This window comes from Mirounga leonina, unplaced genomic scaffold, assembly GCF_011800145.1.
Source record: "Mirounga leonina isolate KUSES-001 unplaced genomic scaffold, KU_Mleo_1.0 Mir_82, whole genome shotgun sequence".
Classification (NCBI taxonomy): Eukaryota; Metazoa; Chordata; class Mammalia; order Carnivora; family Phocidae; genus Mirounga; species Mirounga leonina.
In genome coordinates, this window is record NW_023270825.1 from 24132203 (window position 1) to 24150270 (window position 18068).

The 18068-nt window shown below is 41.2% G+C and overlaps 1 protein-coding gene across 1 annotated transcript in view; it reads left to right on the forward strand.

The window, feature by feature from the left end:
* ALKBH1 (alkB homolog 1, histone H2A dioxygenase) overlaps positions 1 to 18068 on the forward strand; it is a 31044-nt gene that overhangs the window by 4518 nt on the left and 8458 nt on the right. The window contains exon 3 of the mRNA XM_034993041.1: positions 2251 to 2413. Within this exon, the coding sequence (XP_034848932.1) occupies positions 2251 to 2413 (163 nt within the window). The remainder of the gene's footprint in view (positions 1 to 2250; positions 2414 to 18068) is intronic.

Sequence of the window (18068 nt, forward strand, 5' to 3'; positions counted from 1 at the left end):
TAGGTGTATTGATTTTGAGGTTTTCTAGGATTTCACACTTAGGCCACATTTTGTGAGTTGGTACCTCATTATGTCCTTAGAGACTTCATTCTGTCTTCCCTGACATTTGAAGCTGTATTCAATAGAAGTGTAATGTCCAGAACATGGGAAATGACCGTCTCTTATTCAGACTTGATCAGAAGGATTGTGTTTACTTCTGGATTCTGCTTGTTGTGAAGGAACTTGAGTAACCACGACCTGTCCTTAAAAGAATGAGCAGGAAGTCATGGGTTTGAAAGAAGAGTAAAGCTGAGAGGGAACCTGACAGCATCCAACATTTGAAAGGTTGTCATACACACAAAGGGATGGGAGCATTATATACTAGTGGTTAAGGCCTAGGTTCTGACATGAGGCTACCTGGGTTCAAGTCGTGGCTGTACCATCCACTATATGACCTTGGGCAAGTTTCTTAATCTTTCTTGGTCTCAGTTTCCTGATAAGTAAAATGTGTATAAAAAGGTGCTCACTTTGTAAGGTTATTGTGAAGATTAAATGTGAGTACATTGTAAAGTACTTAAGCCCATGCCTGGCACATAGTAAATGATTGATAAATGTTAGCTAGAAAGCTAGAGGTATTTTTGAAGAATGAGAAACTAATTTGGGGGTTGCTGTGTGTTCAAACCTAAGATCGATGCATGAAAATTAAAAGGAGGCAAATTCAATAAAAGAAAGGCAACAGTTGTCTAGAGTGGACTGCCTAAAAAGGTATTCATTTTCCTGTCACTGGGTCAGCGGTATTCTTCCTTTAATCTGATATTTTAGGGAATGTTATAATCTTTATTTTGTGAAATAATGCTGATAAGTGGGTAAGTTGGGGGGTTTTTTCATATCTTTTTTTTTTTCCTCTCAAAATATTGACAGTTCTGTCACACTTTTAAATTACTTGGAGAATTTTGCTGGTGCATGAAATGCAGAAGTGGCCTCCACACTCAGAAAAAGATGTTCTTACTCCTGTCCTCCAATTTTAGAGGAATACCTTCTGTTAAAAGCCAGGCTCTTCACCTTTTCGATCCCACATTCTTTCACCCTTTCCAGCTTTCAAGACCTTGCTCTGCTCCTTTCCTCTCTTTTGTTTCAACCAGTTCCTCTCTTCTGTTTCAACCAGTTCCTCTCTGCTGGTTCTTTCGCATTATCTGTAAGCATGCTCCGGCCTTTCCCAATCCTAAAAATCATAAACTCTCCCCTTAAATTCTTTATTCTTCCATGACTGCTCTTCAACCTTTGTTTCCTTTCATAGCCAGGCTTCCACAAGGCATTGTCTGCGTAACAGTCTCTGCTGTCCCGTCTCCAGGGGCTTCACTAAGGACAGTTTTTCATCTCTAATTCTTTTTTTTTTTTTAGATTTTATTTATTTATTTGACAGAGAGATAGAGAGAGAGCACAAGTAGGCAGAGAGAGAGGGAGAAGCAGACTCTCCACTGAGCAGGGAGCCCGACATGGGGCTCAATCCCAGGACCCTGGGATCATGACCTGAGCCGAAGGCAGCCGCTTAACCGACTGAGCCACCCAGGCGCCCCCATCTCTAATTCTTAAGAAAGTACATAGTGTGTGTTTGTTAAATGGATCCTTACCCTGCATAGAATTCCAGCTAAATATTGTTATTCGTCTTCGCCACAGGAGAAGAATGACATTAGATTACTTCCCAGGTCCCAGAAGATCTTTTCAGCACACATGCTGTAGGTATCGCCGTCATGCCATACTGAGCGGATGTACTTCACAGCCTCTTTCTTCCCTGTTCTGTCAGTCAGATTTCAATCATAGGCAGAAGTCACACCAGTTATTTTAGCTGAGGGAACTTAATATAAGAATTGTTAGCCAGATACTGGAAAACAAAGAAGGCCAAGGGGGGATGCTGAGCTATCACAGGTAGTAATTGCAGGAAGCAGCTACCACCTTTATAAACGATAAATACCTGGTGCAGATTTGAGCAGTGACTTTTGACATTACCAATTCTAAAGTTCGCTTTGGGGTAACAGTTGATGGTTGTGGAATATTTGTTTCTCTTGAGAATTTGTTTCTTTCTTCCCTTCCTCTAAAATTGGAGAATAGGGATGAGAACATTTACTTATAAATGTGGAAGCCACAAAACATGAGCAAAAGGGGATAGGGAATAAAGTAGTGGGTATAAGGATGTCAACAAAAATAAATTATCTCAATAACTGATGGAGAATTTCCTCCTCTCCTTTTTTCCCCACCTGTCCTTTTGTATAGGATTTATTTTTATCCCAAACCCCTTCCTCCCAGGTTACCAGTGGCACTGGGTGAAGCAATGCCTTAAGTTATATCCCCAGAAACCAAATGTGTGTAACCTAGACAAGCACATGACCCAAGAAGAGACTCAGGACCTCTGGGAACAGAGCAAAGAGTTTCTGAGGTAAGTGTTCGTATTCAACTCGGCTCACTGCATATCTTTAGGGGACCTACTCCAGAGCAATGCAGTGAAAGTAACTGACCTGTTTTTTCCTTGTTTCCATGCAAAAACAGCACAATTATATTCTTTCCCCTGGGAACATCTGGACAGATGCTTGACAGTTACATTCAATTGAGATCCATTTTGAAGATTTCCTTATCATAGCTTAAATCTCGAGTCCATCCTCATTAATCATCAGCTGGTCCATTTTCATTCAGCTTCAGCCCTTTTTCTACTTAAAGTGAGTTCCAGGAGCACCTGGCTGGCTCAGATGGTAGAGCATGCAACTCTTGATTTTGGAGTTGTGAGTTCGAGCCCCACTTTGGGTTTAGAGATCACTTAAAAAAATAAAGGCTTTAAAAAAAATAATGTGAGTTCCTTTGAAGACTTGTGATATCCTGGAAACATTTAACACTAAAAGCTCTTTATTTCTACTCTCCTAGATGAAGTCAGTGCTACTAGCAGTTTTTTAGTTATTCCTCATGAGAACTAATGTTTGCACCTTAATGTTGAATCAACCTTTATTCATTCACAAATATATAATTTTTTTAAAGTCAGGTGCCCCATCATTCCACAAATATTTATTGAGGGTTACTTGTGTACCAGGCATGATGCTAAGCACTGGAGATAAACCATTCATAGGACACTGTCTTTGTACTCAGGAGTGCATAGTCTATGGCAGGAACTCAGTGTCGACAGGAATAATTCTAACAGAGCTTAGAAAGTGTTAGAGTAAGTGTTTAGAAAAATGCTATGGGGGCCAGAGGGAGAAATAATTCCTCTAGGCAGAAGTGTCAAAGAAGAAGAAAATATTTTTTAATTGGGTCTATTATCCTCTTTCCCCTCTGTCCATTTGAACTGGGTCTTCAAAAATGATTAGGAGTTTACCTATCAGAAGAGCAAGAAGGCTGTTTGGGGTAGAGAAAGCAGACGGAGCAAAGAGGTAATATTCAAGGCAGAGTACGTTGTTCTGTGAAATAGTGTAGAATGTGGGAGTTCATGTGTTTATTCAACAAATACCTATTGAGTTTCTACCATGCGTCAGATACTGTGCTTGAGTGTTAGAGATTCAACGACAGATAAGACACAGTTCCTGCTTTCAAGGAATTTGTAGGTCAGTTGAGGGCAGAGACATATAATTAAATAGTTTGGCAGGTACAGAGATAGAGTTTATAAGATATTATGAGAATAGTCACTCAGGTGGCCAGACTGGAGGTAGTTTATAGAAGATGCTTCCTGGAAGTGATGGATAGAATTGGCAAGAGATGAAGCAGAAGAAGTAGGCTAGGGCCAAACTATAAAGGCTTTAGTGACGGAAAGCACTAGGTCTAGAGTCCGATCTCCTGGGTTCACATCCCTGGTCTGCCACTTACTAGGTATGTAAATTTGAGCAAGTTTCTTAACCTTTCTATGCCTCATAGTAGTCCTTCCCTATTTAGCAGTGTGAGGATTAAACAAGGTAATAATGCAAGAAATCTTCACAACAGGGCGCCTGGGTGGCTCAGATGGTTAAGCGTCTGCCTTCGGCTCAGGTCATGATCTCAGGGTCCTGGGATCGAGTCCCGCATCGGGCTCCCTGCTCCTTGGGAGCCTGCTTCTCCCTCTGCCTCTCTCTCTCTCTCTCTCTCTGTCTCTGTCTCTCATGAATAAATAAATAAATAAATCTTTAAAAAAAAAAAAAAAGAAATCTTCACAACAGTCCATTAAAACCACTGTGCTGGCTTTGTGTGTTCTATTTGGACTTAGGATCTCTAATGGTTGTTTTCAGAAACTGTGTCATACTAATTCCAACAGGGGAAATAGAAGATTTCCTTTAGTTGAAAGGGGAAAGGAAAACTAAAATTCATTGGTTTTCCTTTAAAGCCTTTTTGGGGGCGCCTGGGTGGCTCAGTCGTTAAGCGTCTGCCTACGGCTCAGGTCGTGATCCCAGGGTCCTGGGATCGAGTCCCGCATCGGGCTCCCTGCTCGGCGGGAGGCCTGCTTCTCCCTCTCCCACTCCCCCTGCTTGTGTTCCTGCTCTCACTATCTCTCTCTGTCAAATAAATAAATAAAATCTTTAAAAAAAAAAAAAAAGCCTTTTTGGTCTGCAGGTTATGAGAAAGACAGGAGCAGTGGGAAATGCCCTCTATAAGCTCTTAGTGATGTCTTCTTTAGAACTGAGAGTAAAGTAAAGGAAGGTCATGGTTGAGTGAAATTAGAGAGCTTAGAGTTTGAGGTTAAACCACCCTGTGTTTTCAAGTAATTGATTTTTTTCCTTCTGACAAATGACTGCAGAAGTCCCAGTTGTCATCTTCTAAGATAATTCAGATGAACCTCTTTAATAAATCATCCTGTGAACAATGATTAGGGGCTTTTTTTGTTTTTTTGTTTTTTTGTCTTGCGAATTAGTAAAAATAAAAAATGTGGTGGTCCTACCTTCTGTTGTCAAGGGTTGGAAGAAAGTGGTGGCATCGAAAATCGATTAGGACACTAGTTCTCCTGTCACTGTGTGATATGTGTTTTGGTTTCCTCATCTGGGAAACAAAGGGATTGGACTGGATAAGCCATTTCAGGTGATTAGATTATGGTTGGAGTCACCTGGAGAGTACGTCGGCTCTCACCACTTTCCCAGAGCAGGTCAGAGAGGGAGAGGGTCTGTCATTGAAGAAGATTCCCTAGAGATTCTGATTATTGACCATAATACCCACATTGAGAACTGCTGGGCCAGAGGCCCTCTAAAGATCCTTTGCATTTTACTTTCTAGGTTTCTATGGTCAAGGAAGAAGAAACTTTGAAGTAGGAAATGAAGAAATACTTGAACTTAGAGGGAAAAATAAGTCTGTTCACAAAAGTAGGACACCTCAGTTCTGTTTTGTTCAGAGTTTATTGTGAGTGAATAGTGTAGCTAGAGATTCTTGCACAAGATGACAGTAGTTAGGTGTAAGCAGCTTCATTGCAGCATTGTTCATAATGGGAAAAAATGAGAAACAAGCTAAGTGTCTGTCAGCAAGAGATCAGCTAAATCAAGTAGGACATACCCCAGCAGTAGAATGCAGCCACAATACAGCCATTCAAAAATCTTAAATCCAACTCTTTAGCAAATACAGGAGGGCTACCATCATAATAAATAAAATCAATTTTCAGCATCTCCATCACGGCCGCCTTAGTCTGAGCCACCATCATTTACCGCATTAGCCTCCTAGCGTGTCTCCTTGTATCTGTTCTCATGCCTCTTCAGTCTGTTTTCTTTTTTTTAAGATTTTATTTATTTGAGAGAGTGCGTGCACGTGCATGAGCTGGGCGGTGGGGGGCGGCAGACAGAGGGACAAGTAGACTCCCCTCTTGGCGGGGAGCCTGATGCAGGGCTCTATCCCAGGGCCCCCATGAGCCAAAGTCAGATGTTTAACTGACCAAGCCATCCAGTCACCCCTCTTCAGTCTGTTTTCTGATTGAGTGTAGAAATCCTGGCACTTCTCTTACAGTTTCTCATCTGCAGTACTGCAGTTCAGTTCTGATGCAGTCATTCAGCATTCAGAGTCGACAAGGACATCACAAGTTGAGGGCATGGTCTCCATGGTCTCCAACCAGGCCAGCCTGACTTAGGACACCAGCCACAAGTTTGGGAGATCCTAAGCTACCCACACTTCTGACCAACTGGTTACAAATTCAGGGGAGTTCCCATGACCCCCTCAGGTTCATAAGTCACTAGAACAACTCACAGAATTTAAGAAATTCAAGTATGTAATCATACTTACAATTACAGTTGTATTATAAAGGATGCAAATCAGGACCATCCCAATGAGGAAACATGTAGGGTGATGTCTGGGAGGGTCCTGAACGCAGAGCTTCCATGGAATCAGGATGTGTCACCTTCCCAGGAAGCTCTCCCAAACCTAGTATTCAGGGTTTTTTTTAGAGGGCTTCACTACTTAAGCATGATTGATTAAATTATTAGTCACATGATTTTTACCCAGCCCCTGAGGTTTAGCTAGTATCACTTGACTGAAAGCCTCAATCCCTCTAATCACATGATTAGTCTTTGTAGTCTGACAGGCTCACATCCTGAGTCATCTCCTTAGCATATACTTAGCTGTGGTCATAGGGCCCACTGTGAATAACAAAGATACTCCTATTCCTAGATACTAATATTATATTAGTTCGAGGTGTATAACGATTTGGTATCTATATATTGCAAAACGATTATCTTGGTAAGTTAAGTCACCTCACATAGTTATAAATTTTTTTTTTCGTGATGAGAATAAGATTTACTCTTTTAGCAAATACACAATACAGTTTTGTTAACTATAGTCACCATGTTTTACATTAGATTCTCAGAACTTATTTATCTACACCCACCTACCCTCACCTTTGGCAGCTTTCAATCTTTTCTGTTTCTGCAAGTTTAGATTTTTTAGATACCACATACAAGTAAGATCATACAGTGTTTATCTTTCCCTAACATTTCACTTAGCACAATGCCCTTAAGGTTCATGTTATCACAAATGACAGGATTTCCTTTTTTATGGCTGAATAGTATTCATTTATATGTTGTGTATCATGTTTTCTTTATCCATTCATCCATCAGTGGACACTCAGGTTGTTTCTTTGTCTTGGCTGTTGCAATTATTTATGTAAAACAGTGGAGGTTCCTCCAAAAGTTAAAAATAGGATTACCAGGGCACCTGGGTGGCTCAGTCGGTTAAGCGTCTGCCTTCAGCTCAGATCGTAATTTCAGGGTCCTGAGATCAAGCCCCACGTCAGGCTCCCTGCTCAGCAGGAGTCTGCTTGTCTCTCTCTCTGCCTGCCGCTCCCCCTGCTTGTGCGCCCTCTCTCTCTCTCTGTCAAATAAATAAAATCTTAAAAAAAAAAAAAAATCCACTGTTATTTAAAAAAAAAAATAGGATTACTGGAGGATACAGCAATTTCACTTCTGGGTATATATCCAAAGGGGGAAAAAAAAAATCAGTGTCTCAAAAAAATATCTGCCTCTCCGTGTTCATTGTAACATTATATACTAAGATTTTTTTTTTTTTTAAGATTTTATTTATTTATTAGAGAGAGAGAATGAGAGACAGAGAGCATGAGAGGGAGGAGGGTGAGAGGGAGAAGCAGACTGCCTGCCGAGCAGGGAGCCCGATGCGGGACTCGATCCTGGGACTCCAGGATCATGACCTGAGCCGAAGGCAGTCGCTTAACCAACTGAGCCACCCAGGCGCCCTATACTAAGATTTTTAATGGAAATAGGATTGGAGGACGAGAAGGAGCAGAGACAATCCTTAGTGTAGCTTGGGGATTAATGTTTTTGAAATGCGTGTGGAGTATCCTGGCAAAGATGTCCAGTATGCCTTTGGAAGTAGGAAACTGAGCTTAGGAGTGAAGTCAGAGAGAGGGAGATGTGTCAGTTACACATGAAGACCATAGTAAAGCGGGGTGTGCAGCTGGCTCAGTCAGTAGGCAACTCTTGATTTTGGGATCATGAGTTTGAGCCCCACATTGGGTGTAGAGATTACTTAAATAAATAAAACTTTTAAAAAAATGATTGAAAAAACAAGTATCTGTAATAGGATTTTTAAGGCTTTTTATCATAAACAACCTTAGACGTTTTCTGCCCTGAGTACTTTTGCTTTCATAATGATTCACTAAAGTCCCTTGAAGCAAGGAAGAAAAGGAAATTCCAGTGCTTAGTTATGACACTCAAACTACCACTGCACAAAGAGTGGACAGGCAGGACAGTTCATTTCCACCCAGTTAGGGTGCAGTTGAAAGCAGCACTAGAGGACGTGATTGCTGAGAGAAATACTAGCACTTACATAAGGCACTTATCCGTGACAGAAAGTGAGCAAGTTGCTGTGTGGGCACATTCACCAGGGGAGAAGGTGGCCAGCTCACCCGTCCTCCTGCCAGTGCCTGGAGCCACAGCAGGGGCAGGGAGCATAGCGTGTTTTCTGTTTGCAGCGAGAACCAATAATCAGGGTCATACTTGCTTGGAAACATTCTTTTGGATAATTGGATAAAGATTTAAAGTTAGGTGCCAGCATATCCCTTGCGTTCTTGGAGTGGATATGGCAGCTCTGGCACTGAACCTTCCTGGCCTCCTTCTGTACAAGTCAGGTTTAAAAAGAAAACAGCCCATCCCCCTTATTAATCTGTCAGTATTTCCTGCTTGAAAATCATCTGGGAGTGCGTTAAACTTGGTTTTGGCCTTAAACTATTCAGTGTTCAAGACGGAATTTTTTGAAATCTTTGTTACCCAAAGCCCACAGGGACCAGAATGGTCCCTAAGTAGTGCTGAGACAGGAAGTCGCTAGTGTTGGCCAGTCCTGCTCTCACATCTTGAAGGCCAGTCTTAATAATTATTGTTACTTTCCTACCAGAAATTCCATACAAAGAAAAGAATTGAAATTATGTTCACAGAGGGGTGGAATCTTAAACCTACATGGGTCTAACATGTTTTTTGTGTAAACAAAACGTGTGTGTGTATAGCATCATCCTCAAAATGGTGCACTCAATGATCACAACTATTCTTTCACTACACAAGTCTTTAAGCTTTTTTTTTCCTTTTTATTAGGTGGCCTGGGCTTAATGGTTTTATACCCTTACACCAGTCCCCTTCAATAATACAAGGCAAAGCCCAAAGCCTTCCTTATTGTGATACAATTAAGGTAGAAAAGAGATGTTCTTTTGGTTTTCTAAAAAAGGAACAAATTTTAAAAGGTGTAACATAGGATGATTCTATTCATGCTTGATTATTACTATGATTTTGATGATTTTATTGTTAACAATACCACAAACCTGTTAATTCTAATAGTGTATGCCCCATTCTTAACAACTGAGCCACCCAGGCACCCAGTGTATGCCCCATTCTTAAGGAACATTAGACTGACTCTTGATGGAAAAGCAGCTTGGTGATACTATATCGAATGTCTAAAATAGCATTGCTTTCTGAATTATTTTTATTTATTTATTTATTTTTTTAGAGAGGGTGGTGGAGGGGAGAGGCAGAGGGAGAGGGAGAGAGAGAATCTCAAGCAGGCTCCATCCTTAGTGTGGAGTCTGGCATGGGGCTTGATCTCACAATGCTGAGATCATGACCTGAACCAAAATCAAGAGCAACTCCTTAACTGACTGAGCCACCCAGGTGCCCCCTGAATTCTTTTTAGAGCTTCATTGTTACCTTTATTTGTTTAGATCGATCTCATTTTGATTTAATAGTATGAGTTCTCCATCAAGAATAAAATAATCCTTTATTGATCTAAAAAGATGGAAGGTATTTTGTTTTGTTTTTTAATTTTGGTTAGAATAGTGTTTTTCAAAGTGTGGTCCCTCGTTCAGCATCCCCATCTCTTGGGAGCTTATTAGAAATGCAGGTTCTGGGGCGCCTGGGTGGCTCAGTTGGTTAAGCGACTGCCTTCGGCTCAGGTCATGATCCTGGAGTCCCTGGATCGAGTCCCGCATCGGGCTCCCTGCTCGGCAGGGAGTCTGCTTCTCCCTCTGACCCTCCGCCCTCTCATGCTCTCTGTCTCTCATTCTGTCTCAAATAAATAAATAAAATCTTTAAAAAAAAAAAAAAAGAAAAGAAATGCAGGTTCTGGATTGAGGGAGCAAGATGGCGGAGGAGTAGGAAACCTGGATTTCGTCTCCTCTCAGGAATTCAGCTGGATAGGGATCAAACCATTCTGAACACCTACAAACTCAACAGGAGATAGAAGAAAAGAATAGCAACAACCCTGAACAGAAAAGCGACCACTTTCTGGAAGGTAGGACATGTGGAGAAGTGAATCCGAGGCGATATTCGGGAGGATAAACGGCGGGGGAGGGGCCTCCATCGCTGCTTCTGGCAAGTGATAGAGCCGCGGAGCACAAAATCGGAACTTTTAGAAGTCTGCTCCACTGAGGGACATCACTCCGGTGGCTAAGTGGGGGGTGGAACCCTCATGGGACAGTGTGGTCTCAGGACCCTCAGGGTCACAGAAAGACCGAGGGTGCCTGAGTGCGGCAGAGCTCCCAGGTATCGGAGCAGGGAAGCCTGCTGCAGAGATGGCTGCAGAGACGGAGCCAAGGTGCGGGCTCTCAGCTCGGGGTTGCCATAAACCTGATCCGCGGCACAGTCAGGCCACTGCTCCTCCAGCAGGGACCCAACAGCGGCAGGTCCGGGGAGACTCACCTTCCTCCCCCGGGAGAAGCGGCACAGGAGCGCACCGCAGGGATCTGCTGGGTTTGGAGACTCCACCCGGGGTCGGGTGCCAAGATAGAAACGCGTGGTCATAGGCCGGGTGAACACGGAGTGCGGCCGGAGACCGAGGAGACAGGAGTGACTGACAGCTTTTCTCTGGGGGCACACTGAGGAGCGGGGCCCCGAGTTCTCGGCTCCTCCAGGGCGGAGATTGGGAGGCTGCCATTTTCACTCTCGTCCTCCAAAGCTGTACGGAAAGCTTGCAGGGAACAAAAGCTGCTGAGAGCAAACCTGAGCAGATTACTTAGCCCGGACCGGGCAAGGGCGGGGCAATTCCGCCTCCGGCAAAGACATTTGGGAACCACGGCAACAGGCCTCTCCCCCAGAAGATCAGCGAGAACAGCCAGCCAAGACCAAGTTTACCGATCAATGAGAATGGCAGAACTCCAGTGCTAGGGGAATACTGCACATAGAATTCATGGCTTTTTTTACCATGATTCTTTAGTCTTTCAAAGTTAATTTTTTTTTCACTGTCTTTTTTCTTTTTTTGAATTTTTCTTTTTCCCTTTTTCAACCAACATCTTATCAATCCCTTTTTTAAAAAACATTTTTATTTTTCATTTTTAGAGTCATATTCTATCCCTTCATAGTAGTTACCTGTATTTTTGGCATATATAAGTTGTTCTCTCTTTAAAATTTTGAGATAGTTTCTTCTAACAGATCAAAATAATCCTAAATCTCTAGGGTATGGTTTTTTTCTACTCCCCTGCCTGATCACATTCTCTCCCTTTTTTTCTTTTTTTTTTTTAAATCCTCTTCTTTCTTTTTTCAAACAACTTCTTATCAATTCCTTTTATAAAATTTTTTATAATTTCCATGTTTACAGTCATATTCCATCCCTTCATCATATCAACCCTTATTTTTGTACATATATAAGTTTTTCTTTCTTTAAAATTTTGGGAGGCACTTTCTTCTCACAGACCAAAATACACCCAAAATCTAGTGTGTGGCACTGATCTATATACCAGCCTGATCATATCTGATCACATTCTGTTTTTTTGTTTTGTTTTGTTTTGTTCTGTTTTTGTTTGTTTTTATCTTTATCTTTATCTTTTTCTTTTTTTTTTTCCTTTTTCTTTTTTCTCTCTTTCCCTTTCTTTTCCCACTGCTTCAGGTCTTTTCTGATTTGTTTAGAGTATATTTTCTGGGGACCTTGTTACCCTGCTAGCATTTTGTTCTCTCATTAATCTATTCTCCTCTGCACAAAATGACAAGATGAAAAAAATCACCTCAACAAAAAGAACAAGAGGTAGTACCAACTGCCAGGGACCTACTCAATACGGACATTAGTACGATGTCAGATCTGGAGTTCAGAATCATCACTTTAAAGATACTAGCTGGGCTTGAAAAAAGCATAGAAGTTATTAGAGAAACCCTTTTTGGAGAAGTAAAAGAACTAAAATCTAACCAAGTAGAAATCAAAAAGGCTATTAATGAGGTGCAATCAAATATGGGGGCACTAACTGCTAGGATAAATGAGGCAGAAGAGAGAATCAGTGATATAGAAGACCAAATGATGGAAAATAAAGAAGCTGAGAAAAAGAGAGAGAAACAACTAATGGATCACGAGGGCAGAATTCGAGAGATAAGCGATACCATAAGACGAAACAACATAAGAATAATTGGGATCCCAGAAGAAGAAGAAAGAGAGAGAGGGGCAGAAGGTATAATGGAGCAAATTATAGCAGAGAACTTCCCTAATTAGGGGAAGGAAACAGGCATCAAAATCCAGGAAGCACAGAGAACCCCTCTCAAAATCAATAAAAATAGGTCAACACCCCGACATCTAATAGTAAAACTTACGAGTCTCAGAGACAAAGAGAAAATCCTGAAGGCAGCTCGGGAGAAGAGATATGTAACCTACAATGGTAGAAAGATTAGATTGGCAACAGACCTATCCACAGAGACCTGGCAGGCCAGAAAGGACTGGCAGGATATATTCAGAGCACTAAATGAGAAAAATATGCAGCCAAGAATACTATATCCAGCTAGGCTGTCATTGAAAATTGAAGGAGAGATAAAAAGCTTCCAGGACAAACAAAAACTAAAGGAATTTGCAAACGAAACCAGCCCTACAAGAACTCTTGAAAGGGGTCCTCTAAGCAAAGAGAGAGCCTAAAAGCAACATAGACCAGAAAGGAACACAGACAATATACAGTAACAGTCACCTTACAGACAATACAATAGCACTAAATTCCTATCTTTCAATAGTTACCCTGAATGTAGATGGGCTCAATGCCCCAATCAAAAGACACAGGCTATCAGATTGGATTAAAAAACAAGACCCATCGATATGCTGTCTGCAAGAGACTCATTTTAGAACCAAAGACACCCCCAGATTTAAAGTGAGGGGGTGGAAAACCATTTACCATGCTAATGGACACCAAAAGAAAGCTGGGGTGGCAATCCTTATATCAGACAAATTAGATTTTAAACCAAAGACTGTATTAAGAGATGAGGAAGGACACTATATCCTACTTAAAGGGTCTATCCAACAAGAAGATCTAACCATTGTAAATATCTATGCCCCTAACATGGGAGCAGCCAATTATATAAGGCAATTAATAACAAAAGCAAAGAAACACATCGACAACAATACAATAATAGTGGGGGACTTTAACACCCCCCTCACTGAAATGGACAGATCGTCTAAGCAAAAGATCAACAAGGAAATAAAGACTTTAAATGACACACTGGACCAAATGGACTTCACAGACATATTCAGAACATTCCATCCCAAAGCAACGGAATACACATTCTTCTCTAGTGCCCATGGAACATTCTCCAGAATAGATCACATCCTGGGTCATAAATCAGGTCTCAACCAGTACCAAAAGATTGGGATCACTCCCTGCCTATTTTCAGACCACAATGCTTTGAAACTAGAACTCAATCACAAGAGGAAAGTCAGAAAGAACTCAAATACATGGAGGCTAAAGAGCATCCTACTGAAGAATGAATGGGTCAACCAGGAAATTAAAGAAGAATTTTAAAAATTCATGGAAACCAATGAAAATCAAAACACAGCTATTCAAAATCTTTGGGATGCAGCAAAGGCAGTCCTAAGAGGAAAGTATATAGCAATACAAGCCTTTCTCAAGAAACAAGAAAGGTCTCAAGTACACAACCTAACCCTACACCTAAAGGAGCTGGAGAAAGAACAGCAAATAAAGCCTAAACCCAGCAGGAGAAAAGAAATAATAAAGATCAGAGCAGAAATCAATGAAATAGAAACCAAAAGCAAAGTAGAACAGATCAATGAAACTAGGAGCTGGTTCTTTGAAAGAATTAACAAGATTGATAAACCCCTGGCCAGACTTATCAAAAAGAAAAGAGGGGCGCCTGGGTGGCTCAGTCGTTAAGCGTCTGCCTTCGGCTCAGGTCATGATCCCAGGGTCCTGGGATCGAGCCCCGCATCGGGCTCCTTGCTCAGCGGGAAGCCTGCTTCTCCCTCTCCCACTCCCCCTGCTTGTGTTCCTGCTCTCACTATCTCTCACTATCTCTCTCTGTCAAACAAATAAAAAAAAAAAATCTTAAAAAAAAAAAAGAAAAGAGAAAAGACCCAAATCAACAAAATCATGAATGAAAGAGGAGAGATCACAACCAACACCAAGGAAATACAAACAATTATAAGAACATATTATGAGCAACTCTATGCCAGCAAATTAGATAACCTGGAAGAAATGGATGCATTTCTAGAGATGTATCAACTACCAAAACTGAACCAGGATGAAATAGAAAACCTGAACAGACCTATAACCACTAAGGAAATTGAAGCAGTCATCAAAAATCTCCGAAAAAACAAAAGCCCAGGGCCAGATGGCTTCCCAGGGGAATTCTACCAAACATTTCAAGAAGAATTAATACCTATTCTTCTGAAACTGTTCCAAAAAATAGAAATGGAAGGAAAACTTCCAAACTCATTTTATGAGGCCAGCATTACCTTGATCCCAAAACCAAAGACCCCGTCAAAAAGGAGAATTACAGACCAATATCCCTGATGAAAATGGATGCGAAAATTCTCGCCAAAATACTAGCTAATAGGATCCAACAGTACATTAAAAGGATTATTCACCACGACCAAGTGGGATTTATCCCTGGGCTGCAAGGTTGGTTCAACATCCCCAAATCAATCAACGTGATACAATACATTAACAAAAGAAAGATCAAGAATCATATGATCCTCTCAATAGATGCAGAAAAAGCATTTGACAAAGTACAGCATCCTTTCTTGATCAAAACTCTTCAGAGTATAGGCATAGAGGGTACATACCTCAATATCATAAAAGCCATCTATGAAAAACCTACAGCGAATATCATTCTCAATGGGGAAAAACTGAGAGCTTTCCCCCTAAGGTTAGGAATGCGGCAGGGATGTCCACTATCACCACTGCTATTCAACATAGTATTGGAAGTCCTAGCCACAGCAATCAGACAACAAAAAGAAATAAAAGGCATCCAAATCGGCAAAGAAGTCAAACTCTCACTCTTTGCAGATGATATGATACTTTATGTGGAAAACCCCAAAGACTCCACCCCAAAACTGCTAGAACTCATACAGGAATTCAGTAAAGTGGCAGGATATAAAATCAATGCACAGAAGTCAGTGGCATTCCTATACACCAACAACAAGACAGAAGAAAGAGTAAAAAATTAAGGAGTCGATCCCATTTACAATTGCACCCAAAACCGTAAGATACCTAGGAATAAATCTAACCAAAGAGGCAAAGGATCTGTACTCAGAAAACTATAAAATACTCATGAAAGAAATTGAGGAAGACACAAAGAAATGGAAAGACGTTCCATGCTCATGGATTGGAAGAACAAATATTGTGAATATGTCAATGCTACCTAGAGCAATCTACACATTCAGTGCAATCCCCATCAAAATACCATCCACTTTTTTCAAAGAAATGGAACAAATAATCCTAATATTTGTATGGAACCAGAAAAGACCCCGCATAGCCAGAGGAATGTTGAAAAAGAAAAGCAAAGCTGGTGGCATCACAATTCCGGACTTAAGCTCTATTACAAAGCTGTCATCATCAAGACAGTATGGTACTGGCACAAAAACAGGCACATAGATCAATGGAACAGAATAGAGAGCCCAGAAATGGACCCTCAACTCTATGGTCAACTAATCTTCAACAAAGCAGGAAAGAATGTCCAATGGAAACAAGACAGTCTCTTCAACAAATGGTGTTAGGAAAATTGGATAGCCACATGCAGAAGAATGAAACTGGACCATTTCCTTACACCACACACAAAAATAGACTCCAAATGGTTGAAAGACCTCAATGTGAGACAGGAGTCCATCAAAATCCTAAAGGAGAACACAGGCAGCAACCTCTTCCACCTCAGCCGCAGCAACTTCTTCCTAGAAACATCGCCAAAGGCAAGGGAAGCAAGGGCAAAAATGAACTATTGGGACTTCATCAAGATAAAAAGCTTTTGCACAGCAAAGGAAACAGTCAACAAAACCAAAAGACAACCGACAGAATGGGAGAAGATATTTGCAAATGACATATCAGATAAAGGGTTAGTATCCAAAATCTATAAAGAACTTATCAAACTCAACACCCAAAGAACAAAGAATCCAATCAAGAAAAGGGCAGAAGACATGAACAGACATTTTTCCAAAGAAGACATCTTTGGATGATCTGGGTGATAGACACTGGGGAGGGTATGTGCTCTGGTAAGCGCTGTGAATTGTGCAAGACTGTTGAATCTCAGATCCGTACCTCTGAAACAAATAATGCAATATATGTTTAAAAAAAAAAAAAGAAGGTTGCAGGAGGGGAAGAATGAAGGGGGGGAAATCGGAGGGGTAGACGAACCATGAGAGACGATGGACTCTGAAAAACAAATTGAGGGTTCTAGAGGGGAGGGGGGTGGGAAGATGGGTTAGCCTGGCAATGGGTATTGAGGAGGGCACGTTCTGCATGGAGCACTGGGTGTTATGCACAAACAATGAATCATGGAACACTACATCTAAAACTAATGATGTAATGTATGGGGATTAACATAACAATAAAAAAATTTAAAAAAAAGAAATGCAGGTTCTTAGGCTCTGTCCTAGACTTGCTGAATCAGAATTTATATGTCTGTGCCCAGCCATTTGAGTTTTAACAAGCCCTCTAGGTGATTCTCCTGACCATTAAAATTTGGAAACCACTTGGCAGAAACTAAGTGGGGTATGCACTATTAACCACAATATTCACATGAATCCAGAAATGAGAGGTCATTCTTATTTTCAATCCCAAGGCTACTAAAATAGCTTATGTTCTCCAGAGGGGATCATCAGGGAGTTCTTTCTTATCTGTATCTTTAGCTGAAGAAACATTGGTAGAACTCAGGTTGTGTTAGTAACTTCGCATTCCCTTTTTTTTTTTTTCCAGTTTTTAGTTTTTACACATAGAAAATGTAAATAATTAGTGGTAGTTCTACATGGTAACTGTTCACATTAGCTAGTTGCGGTCACTCGCCACGCATATATATTGTTTCCCCTGAACTGCTAATCATTATCTGTCTTCTCTTGTGCCAGGTGTCCCCAAGACCATACCCAATTTTGGTGATTCACCAGGAGAGCTCAGCACATAGCTGTCTTCATGGATAAGATTTATTCCAGTTCAAAGAATACAAAGCAAAATCAGTGAAGGGAGAAGACACATTGAGTAAAGTCCTGGGAAAACCAGGCTCAGGCTTCCAGGGTTTTCTCCCAGTGAAGTCACATAAGGTGTACTTAATTCCCCCAATAATGAGTTGTGACAACATGTTGAAATGTTGTCTTCCAGGGAAGCTTAGTGCCCAGGTTCTTACTAGGGGCTGGTCCCTAAGTCTCTGTGACACAAACCAAATTCCAGACTCCCAGAAGGAAGGCAGCTGTTCAACATAAACCATAATGTTTTGCATAAAAAGTTTAGGCACAGTGAACAGCAGTTCTGGGAATGGTGTGAACCTCCCCAGATTCCAAGTTCCAGATGCCTGCCAACAGCCAACCTTGCAAGCAGGCCTTTCAGAGGATAGCAGTCAGATCTGCTCTGCCTCTTTTCTGCACTGCTCTCCTAAGTAAATCGGTGTTTGTTCCATTCCTTTTAGCTACTGGTCTTGATGGATATGTGTGTCATGATGTCCTTAGAATGTAAACTTTCTGAGGACAGATAGCATCTATTCTGTAAACTCTGTCAGTCAAGACAAGTGCCACTTACAGTGTGAGCCTCTAATAAAACCTTTGCTTCTGCTCATGTGGTATGCCGGTATTGACCACTGCTCCACTCTCTGTTTAAATGCTGGCCATTCTTCAATGCCACGTTCAACTCCCAACTCTGCCATGAGGCCTTAACTGATTAGACAGCTAACTTTGAGCTCTCCTTTTTCTTAATTCCAGTGGTCCTCAAAGTCTTGTGC